We start from the raw sequence: 19,713 nt of genomic DNA, 5'->3' as shown, positions 1-19,713 counted from the left end.
TTTTCGTATTCATAAACCAGTGTTAGCGATAGGATATGATTTGAATTCTGTACTAGTAACCAGTGGATAGCCGGGGCTAGCTTAGTACTCTCGTAGCGCGTGCTGTGAAATGTCTATGAATAGCACCCTGTAGCTTTATTCTGTTCAGCTCTACTCAACAATAACAATGTTGACGTTTTGTTTAATTAAACTGAATTTAAATTATAAAGTTATATAGACGGGTAAGTTTTGAAATGAACGTTCTGTATATCACAACCAGCCAAAATACGTCTCTACAAAACAGAAATACAGTCAATAGCATTATATTGTTCAGAGGTCTGGATATTGACAAATAAAATGAAAAAAAAAAGAATATATATACAGGATGAATCAAAAGTCTGGAACCATATAAATGCCTTCCATATTCTTGATTTTCGATTATTATAATAATAATAATAATAATAATAATAATAATAATAATAATAATAATAATGATTTATTTTAGCTGGCAGAGTTAAGGCCGTAAGGCCTTCTCTTCCACTCAACCAGCAAAAAGTGTATATACATATGCATGAACTTACAAAGAATCCAACAATTTGATTTAGATGAGAGTTACATGTATACAAAAGTTATTTACAAAATAAGCAACAAAATACTATGAACTATTAATTAAACACTGAAATAAACTGTGTAGCAGAATTAAACTAAAATACATAGAATGTTAATATATTTCAAATAATATTAGATAATAGAAAGAGATTATTACGAGACAATTAAAATACAGCACAATCAGGATGATGTCTAAAGAAAAAAGTAACAATGTAGTCAGTGATAGTTTAAATCAGTATGATTGGAGTGAAATGCTAATAAGGTTATCTTTTAAGCTGTTCTTAAAGGTGTTTATTGTCTTGCAGCCCCTAATACTTTGTGACAAGGAATTCCATTGACGCGAGGTGGATATTGTAAAAGATGATGAATAACAAGATGTTCTATGAAGAGGTATACTTAGCGTGCCACAGATAAGTGATCTGGTATTTACGTCGTGGTTAGAGTATAGATAAGAGAAACGAGACGAAAGGTAATTTGGTGTTGAAGTGTGCAGAATTCGAAAGAGTAAAGACAAAGAGTGTAAAGTTCTACGTTCTTTAAGTCGGAGCCACGAGAGACTTGCGAAGGACGGTGATATGTGATCAAACCGTCGGATGTTGCACACGTATCTGACGCACATATTCTGAGCTCGCTGTAACTTGACTGACAATTCAGAACTTAGGTCACTTAACAAAACGTCACAATAATCGAAGTGCGGCGTTACTAGGGTTTGCACTAGGGTAAGTTTTAGTTGCTGGGGCAAGAAGTTTTTTCAAGCGACTCAAACAGTGAATGGAGGAACAGATTTTTTTTATCGTTTCTTTAACTTGAAAATTCCAACTTAGATTATTATCAAAAAAGAAGCCAAGATTTTTTACGACAGATGAATAAGGGATTAGCGATTACTATAGGGGTTACCAGTATTTGTAAGACCAAATGCTCTACCAGTGACACATTCGATTCTATCCCTCAGCTATCTCAAAAGCCGCCATTTTGGAAGCAACTTTGAAATTTTAAATGGAAAGGGAGTCATGTAGGTACTCAAAATCATGTGAAATTTTCTGAAAAAAAAAAAAAACAAATAATGGTGCGATCTGTTTTGAGATATCTCTAATCGTTTTCAAGTTATTTAAAGGTAACTGCCATAATGACACAAACATTAGTTACTGCATCTACAGATATTTTGTAACATGGTACAGTACTAAGGAGGCCGTAGAAAATATATTTTTATGCAATTCTGGTAATTAACTTTTCCTATTTTACTGTTTGGTTACCCTGTGAGAGTTTCAATGCATTGCGATTATTTGAAGCTTTCCTGTAACAAATCTCTTGATTTTCGTGATGGCATTATCGAAAGAGAAAAGAATTGATATCATTCTTCATTCCGGTGGGTTAAGCCACAGAAATGTTGCAGCAGACTGGACGAACAGTTACCTGGACATTGGATTGGTTGGCGTGGACCAGTAGAATGGCCGGCCAGGTCTCCATATTTACACCCTTGATTTTTTCTTTTGGGGCTATATAAAGAGCTTGGTTTATGAAGAGCAAATTGAGAATGTGGAACATTTAAAGAACCGTATCATTGAAGCCTGTGCTAAAGTCACCCCGGAAATGCTACAAAATGTTCTCTCCACTTGCTCTACTGCCTCATTTTGAATTCGCACGTTTAACTTCCTCACTTTTTTCCTATGACCGTGGGCTTCTCAATGAAATAAAAAATAAATGTAACTCACCTAATGCAATAATAGTTATTAAAACCGTAGATTGGAATGGCGGGTGACAGTATAGTTAGGAAGATATTGGAAACAATCCCAGAGGGAAGAAGATGCAAAGGAAGACCCAGATTAAGATGGATAGATGATGTGGAGGAAGATCTCAGGAAGTAAGGCGTAAAGAGATGGAGATAAAATGTCATGGAAAGAATGGTGTGGGTATCCATCATCAAGGAGGCAATGGCCAAACTTTAAGGACTCTTGCGCCAAATGAAGAAGAAAAAAAAAGAAGAACTGATAAAGTTATGCAGTGTAATGCTATATCAACTGTCAAGAATAATTATAACAGTATTTTTAAAGGAGCCACCACGGGGCTCAGTGCTAGTGAGCTGGACTTGTCAGAGAGTCTCGAGTCCAAATTCCGATCCATCCTGAATTTGTAACTTACATAGGCAACACAGGCTTCGGGTACTCCAGTTTCCCTGTGGCATCCAAACAATTCTCCATCACCATCATTATCATCATCAGCAGCAGCAGCATTCATTCATTCATTACGAGTGTAAAACCTCGTTTCCACTGATAAACATTTAACTTCTTCTTTTCTTTTGTGGGCTCTTCCACTCTTCAGCGGTTGCCCTGAATTCCCTTCCGCCATCCTTCTCGATCCCGCCAATCCTCCTCCTGCATATGTCGGTCCTTCATCATTTGCATGACACCGGCTTTCCATGTTTTTCTTGGTCTCGCACGCTTCCTCCTTCCCCGAGGTGACCATTCCAGAATAATCTTTGGCCATCTTCCTTCTTTCATCCTTTTTACGTGGCCATACCATTGAAGAGTTCGTTTTTTGATTCTTTCAATTACCGACTCTTCCATCTCCATCATTTGCCTCACATCCTCATTTCTTCTCCTTTCCAATCTGGATACTCTAGCAGCTCTTCTTATTCCCTCCATCTCCGTCGCTTGTATCTTACACTTCTGACGTTCAACAAGTGCCCATCCCTCTGCCCCGTATGTTAGTATAGATTCAACTATAGTTTGTAGAATTCTTTTCTTCATTTGTTTGGAAATGGATCTACACCACAGTACCCCATTCAGCATGTTAAATGTTATACTGTTTACTGTTGACATCCAAACATGTTGATGCTAATTTCCTTTAACACTTTGTCCACACTGTTAAACATGTTAAACTTGACTTTCTTCGCGTAGTCCACCATAAACAGTCTATGAGGTTTTAATGTAGATAGTGTCTTATTTTCAACCTTGGACAATGGACTCAGATGGTGATTTGACTTTTGTAATTGCCTCTGTTGTTACAAGGCCTTGAAAAGGAAGAAAATGAGAAAGTGGGTGCGGCAATGTCTTAATAAAGGACATAATGCAGAAGACATTCTAAACGACCTTAAAGTTGAAGATCGATTTGGATTCAAAAACTTTCTGAGAATGTCGGAACATGATTTTAATATAGTACTGCTAAAAATACTTCTTGTTATATCAAAGAAAGGCACAAAATTAAGAATAGCCATTTCACCTCAATTAAAAAAAATACAGTGTGATTGATTGACTATCATAATGAGCTACGACATGATAAATGTTAAAGGAGCGGGAAATATTGTATAATGATTCTTTACGAAGTTTTACGAACGTTAACATACGTCACCAAATACGACTATTACTGACGTCAACATAGCGTTTATGTTTAGCGTACGACGAGGGTGCGAAAACTCTCTATTGTATTCTCGAGGACAGTTAAATAATAATTCCAGTTCACTAAAACAGTCGGCCTTCTTTGTTTTGTCTCTGTATTGTTTTGCAGTCACATCTCAATAACAAGGCCTTTCCATCATGCATTAATCAATTTTATTCTAATGCATTTTCTTTCGTCCACTCCATTTCTTCTAACAACTTACAGCCAACACCAGGATCGTATAAAAATGATCAAGAGGTGCTCCTAGTTACGCGTCACAAAATCAAAAGTTAGTTATTGCTATGGAAATTGTACGAACTTTACCGAACTGTACCGACATTGCACGAGCAAGTGAATTGGCTTGAGACGTTTACCATTGCTGCTGGAAAACACGCCAACATGTTAAAAGTGTTAACTTCAACATACTCAGTCAACATGTTAAGTCAATTGAGATTCCAAATGTCCATATACATGTTAAATTCAACATGTTATATTTAACATGTTGCTGTTAAATGTTTATCAGTGGAGACGAGGCTTAATGTAGACCTACAGCCTGTGGTGCACTCTGGATAGTCTCTGCCGAACTATGTGGTCTACGTTTCTTGGCACTAGTGACATCTATGAGCCATGTTCTTAGAGTCGGGACGAATAACGAAAGTCAAAGATCCTGTCATTGAACAAAAACTATTTTTTAAAGGATTCTGTAGTTTAAAAAAAAAGTAATAAACGCGAGAAACTAGGATGTTGTGAGTAGTGTGATACAGTAACGGTTACAGAAAAGTTCTAATAGCATTCGACATGTATTACTTCGTTCTTAATCTATATATTTTATGTCAGAGGAAGAAAGCACAATCTGTACAGTCACATACTGTAACATTGATAGATAAAATTGGATTTAAAGTCTTTGTCACCTAATTTTAGAATTTTCAGGTAAGTTAGTGATAAAACTAAGCATAAAAATACTACATTTAAATTTGTTACTTGGAATGTAATATTAAATACGTATTCGCGCATTCTCTAATAATTAACTCCATCTCGTGGTAACAGGGGGCTTCGCAGTTAAGGGCTGTGAGAATATTCAAGTTCAGTAATTGCTTAATAATCTTGGTCAGATTATTCGTGGGGAATAGATGTATGTCTACATCTCAAATGGATGAAGGTAAAATAGATTTATGTACATGTATTCCCGTACAAAGGTGACACCATCTTGCAACTGCTGTTTCTTTGTTTCGCTTTTGTCGCTTGTGCGCATATTGATCATTTTGACACTTGAATAATAGGCCTACTGTCATCCAGCGTAAGAATATTATTAGTAGACCTCCCGCCTTTTGTAAGTTTCACTTTCAGTCGAATCTAAACTGAAGATGTGAATAATTTTAAAAACCCAAAAGCATCATGTCCACATGATGTCCGCTGACGAAAGGCTGCTATTTTAATAACATCCTTTTTTGTACTTTCAGGATAAGATCCGCCTCCTCCAAGAAGATCTGGAGTCGGAGAGGGAACTGCGCCAGAGGGTAAGTATTTGATTTTTACACACTCCAACTAAGGTGTATCCATCATGCTTGTTTTTTTTATTATTACAAATAGCTAAGAAGATAAAACTGCATTCCAGACACTGTCAGTCTCGCGATGGTATTCTGTCCATAAATCCAGTTCCTAATGTATTTCCCTACCAAGAAAACAAACCGTAGCTTACATTTTTTTACGAAATCATCGGGATTCAATTATTTCGTAGTTGGCCTACCCATAGTTACAAAATTACAGAAGTTGATAATCACAGAATGTTTAGGTGGACACAGTGTATAGCTGTGCAGATTTTTTAACGGCTTATTCTTGGATAGAATACAAAAAATTATTCTAATACTATATTATTCTCAAATGAATACTTTTCTCTGCAAAAATGAAATAATAATAATAATAATAATAATAATAATAATAATAATAATAATAATATTATTATTATTATTATTATTATTATTATTATTATTATTCCCTAAATCAGGGATACAGAACTGGCGAGAGAGGGGTGGAAAGCATGGGGAAAGCGTTGGTTCCCCGTTCATAGTCCGCCGGCGTTCAAGGACGTATCTTTACGCAATCACATAAGACAGACACTTAATACAAATCCCCTCCCCTACCAAGGCAATGACACGGGGATGGAAGGAAGGGGTGAGTGACGTATCCGACGAGTGACGCAACGCCACAATTGTCGCCCAGTTCTTCAAGCTTGCCCTAAATGTTAACACTGTTTTTACTCGATAAGTACTGTCCGTACGATTCTGTTGTTTATCTTACCATTAGAGAATCGGTGAAGAATGAATGAAAATATTATTAAACATAAAAACAAATAAAGGAAAATGTGTACTTCAGATAATATATTAATGAAATAGTCATTTTTTAGGAATGACATTAGTTACTGACAGTACATGGTTCAGTTCCAATAATTTTAGATTTGATATGTACCCGATTGCTCTTATGTAGGGTTTTCTTCCACGAAATATTCTTCTATTGCTTCTGAGGGAACCAATTCTTTCAAACCTCTACGTTTTATAACTTTATTACTATATTATTTAACAATATATGAGGATACTTAATGGTCTATTGCAATGTCTTTAATAGGAACAAAATAATCAATGTAATATGAAGCTTTATGGTGGTACAATTGCGGTTTAACATATTTTTCTGTTCGAATTCATGAAATAGAAGTTGACAATGCTACAAACATGTAAACTACTAAACACGTAGGCCTAAGGATGAAAGAACATTTTTGTTTATTTTAATTCCACCGCATGAAAAGCTGTGTTATGCAGTACAAAATCTGAGATGAGAAAATCTAGATAATCTATGGAGGAAGTGCGTCGGTATATGACAAATGGGTGTGGTAGAAATATTTCAGTCAAGATTAGGTCCAACTCATGTCACTGTTTGTCTACGAAGTAGGCCTACATGTCGCTGGGATAGAATATAGGGATTCTATCTGCAATTTTTTAGATTTCTAAGTTTTTGCATTTCCAGGTTCTATTTAGGTCATTATATAGATATTAATTGAAAACAACATTTTTAAAACTTTAAATAGTTGAAGTCGTTGCAAGAGAAAAGTTGTAACTGATCCTATCTTATTGTAGTGATGATAAAAATGTTATATCTGAAAAAATCAGTTTAGGCAACATGCGATTCGTATCGCTAACTTGATACTTGTAAGATCTTAATTTTTCCATATGAGTATGCTTCATACTGCTACATTTTACGATTTTGTAATTATTTTTGTTGATTGCAACTTACAATAATTCAGTGAGTTAATCAGAAAAATCATGAAACAGGATTATTTTCTTTTCCGAGTTGGATATCCAGTTTGTTTAATACTGCTCCAGTAGGAGAGTAGATTTCCTACATTTCCTGCTTTAAGCGATATTGTTACTATAGTTTTACTTAAAAAAATAACTTTACAGTGCTATTATTTTATTACCGTTTATGTTTAGTTTTAAATTTTTTTATTGAAAAACTCAACTTAATTTGAAATTAGCAGTGAAGTTGAACCATCTTCATTTTTATTAATGTTCTAGTTTACGTTAGTCTCATCTAATATTGATAAAGTGAAAGTGATTCAAAAATAAATAATAGATTTCTAAGCTCAAATTTACAGCTAAATGTCATTTAAAAGAGACCACAAGTAAGGTATCTAGGGGAAATAACGTAATGTTAACGTTTGGAAAATTTCCAAGAAGAGGTCATGCTGTTTTCTTCAGATAATAAACTCACAATTGTAAAGTCAAACATGTTTACCCATGCTTGTGGGTATTAACTCCAGCACCATATAGGTAATAACATCATATACATACAGTAATTATAATAAACGATAATGTATTCATAATTTTGAACCAATAAAAATAATCGCACAACGTTGAACACCGTAACATTCTCAACATATACTAGCCATTTAGTGGAAGAAAGAAGTAAGGTAATTACAACTGAGCCTGTTGTATATTTATGTAATCATCAGCGAGTTAATAACTGAGTCCAGGACATAGTCTCAATTTTTTGCGAGTCAATTCATCGTATTACGTAACTCGAGTTGATCGACATTGGAGCCCCTCGTATCTATATTAGAGCCACATTCCTGGGGATGGTCTTCCCGGTACCAGTTGGAAATCTTCCCGCACGCGGAGGATGGGATGTAGCAAGGTCCTTCAGAAAGCACCTGCCGACTGTCAAAATGTTATATGACGTGAAATTAACGACTGACAGACGGTCATTCTAAACTCATATTTCACAGAGGGAGAGGAGAAAAATACAAATAGAACGACAGTTCATAAAGTAATTCCAAACTGTGTCGAATCTTCTTTTCTACATATTAACGCCAATGTTTGCATGACAGTTGTTAGACATAAGATTCTGAAGTACAATAAAGGCATTTTAGCTCAGGCTACAAATTCAGTAGACCCGAATTCGATTACCAACAATGAACTCGAGATCTGCCTTTCTTCCTTAAGAACTGAATGTGTTTTATTATGATGTATCGAAGTACATTTGATATTTCCGTGCAGGAATTCTGCATTACCATGTGGTGAAGAATGGGTAGAACGGAGAAAAATTCTCTCCGGCACTGGGATTCGAACCCGATATTCTGTCACATATTCTGTGACACAGTACATGAGGGTAGGCCACCAAAGGGGAACAGAGAGGTAGAACATAAACTGAGAAGGACGTAGTAAATATACATCCACAGATAGTTGCTAACCACTAGGATCGCTACTATCGCCTCGTTACAGACAATAAGAAATAGTACCTGCACAGTCTATTGTTCCTAGTAGCCTCATAAACTTAAGCTTCGTGACTGTATATACTAGACTTTGGCAGAACTATGGAGGAATTACATTTCTCTAGTGATCGCATTTTTTCATGGGAAATAATTAACTTCAACGACATCTTACGTCTTCTTGGTGAACTGTAAGTATACGAACTCAGTCTGAGCATGTATGGGAAATCATTCCATTCACACATACCCCCGAAGATAAGTCTGTACAGACTTACCTACAGGTAAATCTTTGCGTGATTTTTTTCCGTTTCAAAAGACAAATTTCATTTGTTTATAAGGAGCGATAATACATGTCGAAACGATTAGTGACATAACACAAGAAATACATTATTCCGCAAAGATCCAAGGAATTATACGAGAGAGAGAGAGAGAAACGAAAAATGTTCATTCCGGAGGAGAGAGAAATTTGGTCTAAAATTTCTTTTTCTGTTTATGATGAAATACATCCAAGTTCTTAAATACGACTGACAACAAGAACTACTACTACTACTACTACCACTACTACTACTACTACTACTACTACTACTACTATTACTACTACTACTACTACTACTACTACTACTACTATCACTACAATAACAATTACTGCTAATACTTTCACTATTATTTCATGACGTTTCCAGGCTTTGGAAGAGTCTTTACCCAAACTCATATGTTGATATAGCTAATAAATTGCGAGGTCATACTAGATCTTAACCCAATACAACATAGATAATCATAGGTCCTAAATGTAAGACAAAGCTCCGTGCCTTGCCAGTATCAAAACCCACCACTGAGGCTTTCACATCTTACCCATTACATTCATGAAGCTCGTAAATACGAAAATATATCAGGATATTTACATTTCATCCGCATCACATATCCGTAACTATCTGCAGACGTCTGACAATTCGCATCCTGTACTGGATGACACACAGATCCAAGCTGCTCGTCTGTTTTTAGCTTAAGATGATATACATTTAAATCTCTCGGAAAGGCGTGAAGTTGCTGCCAAAGCACACAAATGTTGCAAAGTTGCAGAAAGTTTACTTGAAAGGCGAGACATTTTTTTGACTTCAGCTATGACGTGAGCACAGATTCTTGTGGTTCAACGGCTGAAATAGCTTCGCTCAATCACTTCGTCTGACATACGAAACGTTAGCAAAAGTCATCAGCGTATTAATATCACGGTCAAAGAAAAGTTTTATGGTGCAGACGTATTCTCTACTTCTTTATCAAGTTTGCATTTCGATCTACCTTTCCAGAAGTAAAAATATATTACTGTTCGAGAAGTCCCTTTCAACACTCCCTTAACAGTCGTGCACAGCACGTTGAGTGCATTTGTTTGTGTCGAAGTAGCGGCCTGATATCCTATTTTTTCATAAAACTAAAGACATAATGAAGAGTTCCAGATTTGTACTGTGTGGTAAATAGACAGACGCTCCAGGGAAAAATTCACAAAGGAAAAAACACAATTGAGGAGCAAATTTTCAAAACATAACATCCATTTTCATAAAATACTCTTGAGATGCCAAAAATTACATCTCTGCAATGAACAAAATATTTTTGCTTTGAAAAATTAAATATAATTTTTTTGTTATTGTGATGTACCGAAGTACGTATCATATTTCCGTGCAGGAATTCTGCATTACCATTTGATGAAGGATGGGTGAAGCGCAGAAAAATTATCTCCGGCACCGAGACTAGAACCCGGGTTTTCACCTTTATCCATTAAACCACACCGGATTCTAGCTCCGATCCCGGATTGAATCCTCTCAGTTTGAGTTTCACCGCTTAGTTTCCCTTTACTGGCCAACCCTCATGCACTGTGTCACAGATGTGTGACAGTGGCACAATGTCCAACACACTATGTGCCGGGGTGCACCCATTACGAGTGACTAAGTGGCCGGGATCCGACGTAATGAGCGCGGTCTTAAATCACTAAGTGATTATTTATGCATATCATATTATTGTGATATACCAAAGTGCTTATGATATTTCCGTGCAGGAATTCTGCTATAGATTCTTATCAAATTTCACCCCAGAAAAGAATTCGTTTATTACATAGAGATATTTGCATCATTTTCTGAAAAGTGATATGTCAGGTTTTGAAAGTTTGCTCCTCACTTATTCAAGGAGATAGGGTAAATTAGGGTCTGTTGGACAGTCGGGCATGTTGGACACTTTATACTTTAACGTGTTACCTCGCCACTTGTGGTACCACATTCTGCTAGAAGTCAATGACGGAAGTAGCCACTCGTGGCTACCTACTTCCGTCATTGACTTCTAGCAGAATGTGGTGCCCACAAGTGGCGAGGTAACACGTTAAAGTATAAAGTGTCCAACATGCCCGACTGTCCAACAGACCCTAATTTACCCTATATAATCCCAGACTGCAAGCTCTATATGGAACATAAAAGAGAGGAAGAATTTCTTCCTCAGACAACCTGGATCTGGGATCTTAAGACTACCATCTCTTCCATTTTATAAAAATTCAGCTGCGAGGTCACCACTACGAGACAATAAACCAACAAATAAGTTTAATATACTATACTATGCATCGTTATTTAAGGAGTGCTCGAATGGAGTTCTTAGTTAGAACATCTTTTAAAACTCGCAACAGTAACAAAATATATCGATAGGTAAGGAATGGTATCAATTATTGTTCGAAGGTAGTAAAGGCCCAAGCACGCTGCTAATTTCAAATTTTGACGTGTGCCAGTAGTTGGGGAGAGTGTTCTTGTACTTGGTGTTAATATACAAATCGGCAACCGCAGCTTTACTTTTCTTCCGAAGGCAGCCATGCTCTTCAAAGTTCAAGGCCAGCGATCGGGTTTGAATCTCCGATCATAGAGTCTAATGACAAAAATAATATGATAACGGCCATAAAACCACTAAAAACGATGGACTAGAAGCATGATTTCGTGTAGTATTAGGACATTCAGAGGTCACTTCAAACTTGTATATTTCTGTGCATTACCACTGAAATTACTGTACTCGTAAATGTTAGACATTTAGTGAAAAATCTCCTAGTCATGACTTACATTTTATTTTATATTTCATTTATGTTATTACATTATGACCACGGAGCTTTGTTATTTGTGAATTTGTGTGATTTCTTCAAATCCCCTGTCAATTTTTTTAATTTTAAAGCTAATTTTAAAAATACAAACGATATAATAGCTTAAAATTGACACATGTCATATTATTTAGCGCTTAACTGTAGTATATTTACTTTTAATAGCACTTTCATCTTCAATTTCACTTTTATATACATCGAGACTTTCCCCGACTGTGAGACAAATGGCAATTTTTCGTCCACGTTGAATTATCTCTACAGCGCTTTCAACCGAAAACGCAACCCAATCACCGCCAGGCGGGCCATACTCTCAAGCGGTAACACTCAGTGGCGTTGTGAAGTAATTGAACTGCTAAGGGGCTCGGCATGCATTCTTTCTACCCGTATTTAATGTTAGTTTATCTTCTGTAAAATCAATTGAATAGTGTTTAAGACATAATATGTTCAAAATGACCTCCGCCCGCTTCAATACAACGCTCACACCGGCAAAGAAGATGCTGAAATATGCGATCCAATTCCTGCCTTGAAATGCTGGAGATCATGGCCCGAATACTTTCTTGAAGTTCCTCTAATGTATGAGAATTATTCACATACACTTTATATTTTAACATACCCCATCCGCGGGCCTATTCGCCCGCCCGTCTACCTGCCGCCGCTGAGTTTTCCCGCTATAGAGACCGGCCTGCCTTGACAAGGGTTGCGTCGTAAGTTGAAGGCTCTGTATTATTGCTATTTAGCTATAGTTAAAAACACAATTAAATGATTTACTAACAACAAAATAAGAAAATAAGATTTCAGTTCTTGCATTTTATACAAAATTAATTTCATAGCGTTAGTAAGTGATGGGCAGGGCATGTAGCACGTATGGGCGAATCCAGAAGTGCATACATAGTGTTAGTTGGGAGGCCGGAAGGAAAAACACCTTTGGAGAGGCCGAGACGTAAATGGGAAGATAATATTAAAATGAATTTGAGGTAGATGGGATATGATGATAGAGACTGGATTAATCTTGCTCAGGATAGGGACCGATGGCGGGTTTATGTGAGGGCGGCAATGAACCTCCGGGTTCCTTAAAAGCCAATAAGTAAGTCAGTAAGCGTTAGTAAGTGAGACATTTATTTTCATTTATAGATGTATGCAATTAATGTTACACAAAGTTGCATAAAATAGCAAATCGTGTGTTGTAATCGCTACAAAAATATTGGATTACATAATATGAGGAAAGATATTTAAAAGTGATATAAACAGTAAGGGCGGCAATGAACCTCCGGGTTCCTTAAAAGCCAGTAAGTAAGTAAGTAAGCGTTAGTAAGTGAGACATTTATTTTCATTTATAGATGTATGCAATTAATCTTACACGAAGGTGCATAAAATAGCAAATTATATGTTGTAATCGCTACAAAGATATTGGATTAAATAATATGAGAAAATATATTTAACAGTGATATAAACAGTAAGAGAAGTTAATATTATAGCCTATTTTGTTATGAGATTCGAAATACCGGTACATTACTTCTGTCAATATTCTTGCAGCAAAACCTCAGCCACATCTCGCCAAATACTACACCTTTATCACAAACTCAACCGACTGTAGATCTAATCACATAGTTGATATAGTATCGTTAAATAATCTGTTAAAACATACAAAGCGACTGTCTCTTAGAAATAAATTTAGAGCAATTTTTGTTTATGTTAACATACTCGTATTTTAAACATAAGTGCTTATATTTTTGTTTTAAAACAGCCACTTTGAAGAAAACATCTATTAGTTTCTATGATGAAAACTTAGAATTGGTTAAGACATATTCTTATTCATTTCAAGTATTAGGTCCAATGACTGTTATGGTCTCATTCCATCGTTTTAGCGGACGGTCCAAAGATCTTTTTCCTCTTGGATGTTAACTTAGCATTTGGCAAAGTATTCGTTTAGTTCTTTAGAATAATTGTTTTATTTTTTTCTAATTTAGTGTAGCTTGCAGTTCTTAAAAAAACATCATTTCATTGGCGGTGATTCGTTGTTCACCACATTTACATATGGTCCAAGCTTCTCTATCATACATGAGATTGATCTCGCCAACATTTTGTACATTTTAATTTTGTTTGTTTTTTAACAAGCGAGGGTTTGAAAATATTATTAATAGCATTCATTACACAATTAAAACTATTCAGTTTTGCTGATAGGTCTATATCTTTTTCCAATTCATAGCTAAATGCTAGCATAGATATTTAAAACTATCCTTTTGGCCAGTCCCCAATTGGAAGGATTTAATAATTGCTTTCAAGTCTCGTAATAAAAGAAGCCGGATGATTAACGTATATATTTAAAATCTATTAGTAGAACACGAATCTGAAATCAATTACCTGGGAATTTTGTAACTGGCCGATAGAAATAACTCTGTTGTGAAAGTAATAAATTGCAAAAATAATACATAAATTATATTCTCTTCTTTCCTGTTTTGCCAATTTACAAGCCTATACGGTGATGGGGAGGGAGGTATGCAACATACTTATCCAGTTCAAATGTATACTATTTTATACAATGTACAATTGTAATACGTCTGCAAAGCTTTTATCCTTAAGTACGTGATTGAGGCCCATCAGGCAGGAATAATTGCACCATGAAGTAAAGAAAATTAGTAATCGGTATGCAGTGTAGCAGAACAGAATTAGTTTGGCTATAAGCTGTAGCCTTGAAGGAGACGAGACTACAGAAAGATGTCTAAGCTGTAAGTCGTGATAATTCTTGAGACTCTTAAGAACGGAGGCCTACATAACGTCCTAAAATAATCACTCCCGACATACCAGCTAAAATAGACGCGGCACACAAAAATTAACAGTTCCTAAACACAAGTGAGCTAGTTGAGAGAAACTAAACTGTGGTAAGCTAGCAGAATACAACTCATTCATTTCATCGTTTATTACAACAGAAATTACCATTTGATTAAAATTGCAATACGAAAATCTATTTATAATGCCCAATCAAGATGTGTTAAAGATAAACAGAAATAAGTGATAGAATGATATGGACAAATGCGAAGTTTATGAATTTCTGGCTTCTTTCTGAGATTATGTTTCACTGTAGACAGCTTCTTTCGTGCTACAAATAAACTAACGAAAGTGTAAGGGAGTAAATTTGATACAAAACAGTGACGGTGTAAGAGTTCACAACTGACATATATGAATGGAAGCGAAAATACGGACGTGACCAAACTATTAGAACGAAACCACTCTTTTTGCTCTTTTCATTGTATGAAGTATTGTAATGCTGCAAAAAATATATAATTTGATATTTTTGCGTAAACATAAATTGAAAGATTGCCTGTTAAAGAAATGTTTTATTTGTATTACAGATGTGGACACTGCTAGAAGAATTTAGCCTCCTAGGCTGAGCGTTAAATTTTGCGCGGAATCAGTTTTGACACCGGCGTAATACTTAGGCAAATGCTATAAATATTTTGCGGGTATTTCAAGAAAATAGTAATAAATAAGCTTCAATTTGTTACGTGCTTTTATTGAGTAAGGATGCCATTCTTTCTTTAAACTGTGTCGTAAAGTAAGAAGCACTTCCTTTTATTGTTGCTGACTATGAAGGCCAAATATGTAACACAGTTGATAATAATGAATATTCAGCATAATGAATAATTTTTGTAACAAAACACCTATCTTTTACTCGTGGCAAAAGACATTAAACTACATCTGTTTATTCTCGACATAACGACTGTGCCCTCTTTGGCATCCTGAAAATCTACAGGTATGTTATCTTTGGCAGGTATCATTACTGTAGAAAAGTTTCAAGATGAAGATCTTTGCACGCTAAGAATATCCCTCACTCAAGTATTGGTGTCGAATGCCTGCCAAGAATAAAAGCAGGCATAAGAAATTTTGTTACTACATACATACATACATACATGCATACATACATACATACATACATACATACATACATACATACATACATACATACATACATACATACATACATACATACATACATACATACATACATACATACATACATACTGGGACATCATTTTATTTTTACTTCAATTTTTATTGTACCTGAGTTTTTTAATATACTTCACTCCAACCCCCTCTACTAGTAAACTTCCAACCGCACTTCACACAGAACCAAGGCCGCGTATGCAGTACTGAGTAAGTGAGTATAGTACGTTCCAGAAATATGTTCGCGTTTTCCAGTGACGAAAAAGCTTTCAATATTGAATCATATTTTCGCACAGGTACTGTTGTCCGTTTACCTACGTCGCATCCCGGTTTCCCCCAACTGCTTCTGTTCGCCCCTCTGTAACGTCTAGTAGCTGGGCTGTCTTAGTTTTTTTCTGAAAACATTAATTTCTGTTAGGAACTGGACGTCTACGTAATATTATACAACTGTTTAAAATAACTTAAATAAAAGTGCCTCGTTAAGTAATTAACTGTTACGTGATTTCCCCCCATTTCTACGACCCTGCGACAAAACCACTTGAACGGACAGTAGATAGCATTTCTGAGTAATTTTATCTTTTCGGATCGGGCAGAAGTGAAGATTGAATTTACAGTACGTAAGGTACTCTTTTATAGAGTAGGTATAGAATTATTTCAACATGAGTTACTAGTACGAAGGGCGAAACTGGTAATTGGAATTAGGTACAATAGTCTGTAGTGCGATAAAATGCACAAAAGAACTGAAACCTGTATTGAAATGAACGGCCACCATTTTCAAAAATGTGTTTAAATATCCATATTATGATTATTTTTCAATTTAACTTCATTCTCTATATTGTACGCTAATGTGCTATAACAGTACAATATACACTGCATAATTAATACGTCCGAATGTATAGCTCAATTCGTGAGTAAAAACACTAAGTGTTAATACAGTACTGTATTTTGATTAAACAAAAACCTAATGAAAATTACCAAACTCAAAATTGCTATATTTCCTAGTTTACATAAATGGATGAACTACTTTTCTTCCCTCCTATACCTAGTAAAGTGATTTGTATTTTGCGCCAGTATCATCGAACTTCAGTCTTGGAAGGGGGAGCAAGCAGTGTTTCCGAAGATATAGCCAGGTTAATATTAAAAATGTTAGTAAAAATAAAACGATGTCCCTGTACATATTTCTGAATACATAGGTACAGTACATCAATGCTTGGTTAGGAATTTGCCTGCTTCTAGGGGACGAGGAATTAATACTGGCCAATACGTTTATTATGAACAGTACAAAAGAAGTCGGAAAGCAGGCCGCCGAGCTCTGAGCGCTGTCCCAAGACGGGAAGCATCTGGCGAGCATCACTGACCGACGCGAAGCAGCAGGCGTGAGTAAGCGTCGTCCTGCCGGCCGGCCGGCTTTCCAGTTCGCAGATGTCAGAGCCTCCCCTACCCGCGAAGGCGAAGGAATGCTGCGATTAGTGAGTCGGTCGACAGATTTAGAAATCACATACGAGAGGAAGCATGCGCGCCGAGGAATCTCCCACGCGCGTGGCAGCGCAGTGCTACCTCACACCTGCTGTGCGGCCCACGAGTCCAATTCAAAGAACAGAGGAAAGCGATCCTCTTCTTCGACAATCGGCCCAGTCCGATTAAGCAGTCATTAATATCAACGTCAACGTCCTCACCATCATCGTCATAATAATCATTTTGAATGATTTGTTCGGACCCCGATTCCAGATTATCTTTCCATCTATTTTTGCATGTCCCAGTTTTCTCCTCAGGTTTGTGATTTAGCCAGGTGATTCGACATTCTTGAAATGCACTGGTTGCATTGCAGCTTATATTGTTGAATTTTGGTGACTATTACCCTTTTACTACGTCGTATTACTGCAATCTAGTATATACAGTTACGAAGCTTGAGTTGTGAGGGTGCTAGAAACAATAGACTGTGCAGGTACTATTTCGCATTGTCTATAATGAGGCGATATTAGCGATCCTAGTGGTTAGCAACTATCTATCGATGCATATTTACTACGTATTGAGCTTCGTGACTATATATAGTAGACTGTGTTATTACTTTGACTAATAAAACGGTACGGAATGACGTGTTTCAACCAATCCTGGCTGCTTATCTTACAATTCTTATCACTTCCCTAGCATTTGTTTGTTTTTATCACCCCCCCCCCCCCTAGCATTTGTTTCTTTGTTCGCGAACATACTACTTTAAATAATTGTACCTTTTAAAATGATTCATGTTGATGTCATCATCTTTAATTAAAACATTTCTATCATTTATCTTGTTTATATTATTTAGGTTGTGTTATAGCTTCTGTTGTATGAGATTATTGAGAGTCACGTATCAGAGATTGTTTAATATATTTTGTTAATTGAAGTGGAATACAACAGTTTTAATAAAAATGAAACTGAAACAACAAAGCTTTTTTGACTAGTAATCGTCCATACAGTTAAATGAAGATTGTATAGTTGGCATAACTGGTATCAAGAGAACAGCTCATCATAACACACTACTGCCATCTAGCGGAATATTTGTAATGATGAGATGGTACAATAATACATTTTAGACAATTTAGTATTTCCGTAAGTCAATTAATAGTTTATTACGTTAGAGTCCTTTATTTCTTCTAACCTTTATATTCTTTCTTCTAAACGTGTAATAGTCAATTAAATCCCACTCGAGTTTTGATTTTCTCTAGATAAATAAAAATCTCTAGTGAGATTATTGCTGATAATCTTTTCAACCGAAGGTCGTTTTGTGTGGTTTTATTTCTCTTTTGATTAATGATTTGTAACTTCCTACTGCTCTCAGATATTTAATTTCGGATGAATGAAATTTATATGAGTAGCCTTTTACAATATAGTACAATGTAGTAGTGTTAATTACGCAGTGTTGAATTCAGATCTTTTCCTCGGGAGGTGGATTTATATTATCCCGGGATGGAGGTGGAATCGACAGCAACAGAAACAATTCATGTCTTATCTAATAACAACAGACGCAGTCTATGTAAAAGGGAACAAAGAAAATGTAGTCAATTAAAGAAACAGGGCTTTCATTCGTTTATATATGTTGTTCTAAGTACTGAAATACTAATAAACATCAATATATCAATTGTTATTAACTTAAAAATGTTAACATTCTTATGCGAAACACAGTGGATATGAATACTGTTTGCATTTCAGGAAAAGATGCGAGCAAGGAATGCGAATTTTTCCTCCATTCTTACAACCAACCCCCGACATGGACCGGCCGGCCAATGACTGAGCCTTGTCTGTCTTACCTGGCCAATGACGTCATCCTCATCCACTTGTTCCTTCTGAGACGCTTAATTACTAGCTTATCCTCTCTTCATACCCCACAAGGACCATATCCCTCTTGCAGGGATTCTCTGGTGAAATTTGTACTGTAGGTAACTATCCTTCTGTATAAAGTTTCACATAAAGCGTGTGTTAAGTATTCTTTTGTGTAAATTATTTTTTTTAGTTTAAAATGTCTAAAATCTCTGGGGAGGGACATCCTGGAGTTTCCCCTCTGGATCACCCTCTGAATTCATCACTGTGCTTACGTAACCATATTTTTCAAATTTGTTTAATCTCACAATTTTATAATATTGTATGACAAGGCGATGGAATAACAAAAGGAAATCGAGCATGGACTAATAACTATTAAATATACTCTCAGAATCATAATCGTCAGTCTACGGTCAGAGTTTTGTGTAAGTCATTCAAAGAAACGTCTAGGTGTTCTTCTCGATGTATTTGTCGATACCTTCGCATATTTCCAGATCTTAGATATTAACAATTAAAGGCTTGTTTTAATAATTGCAAATAAAAATTAGATTTTCACGAACAGAAGGATTTCTTAATCATTGGTTATCGTGGCGTATAGTTAAGATAACACAGGACAGGATCAATGCAATGGACA

General features: G+C 36.0%; 1 protein-coding gene across 1 annotated transcript in view; it reads left to right on the top strand.

The window, feature by feature from the left end:
- Prm (Paramyosin) overlaps positions 1-19,713 on the top strand; it is a 121,476-nt gene that overhangs the window by 6,229 nt on the left and 95,534 nt on the right. Inside the window, exon 2 of the mRNA XM_069833146.1 lies at positions 5,424-5,480. Within this exon, the coding sequence (XP_069689247.1) occupies positions 5,424-5,480 (57 nt within the window). The remainder of the gene's footprint in view (positions 1-5,423; positions 5,481-19,713) is intronic.

This window comes from Periplaneta americana, chromosome 1 (assembly GCF_040183065.1).
Source record: "Periplaneta americana isolate PAMFEO1 chromosome 1, P.americana_PAMFEO1_priV1, whole genome shotgun sequence".
Taxonomy (NCBI): Eukaryota; Metazoa; Arthropoda; class Insecta; order Blattodea; family Blattidae; genus Periplaneta; species Periplaneta americana.
This window is presented reverse-complemented; position numbering and strand designations above follow the sequence as displayed.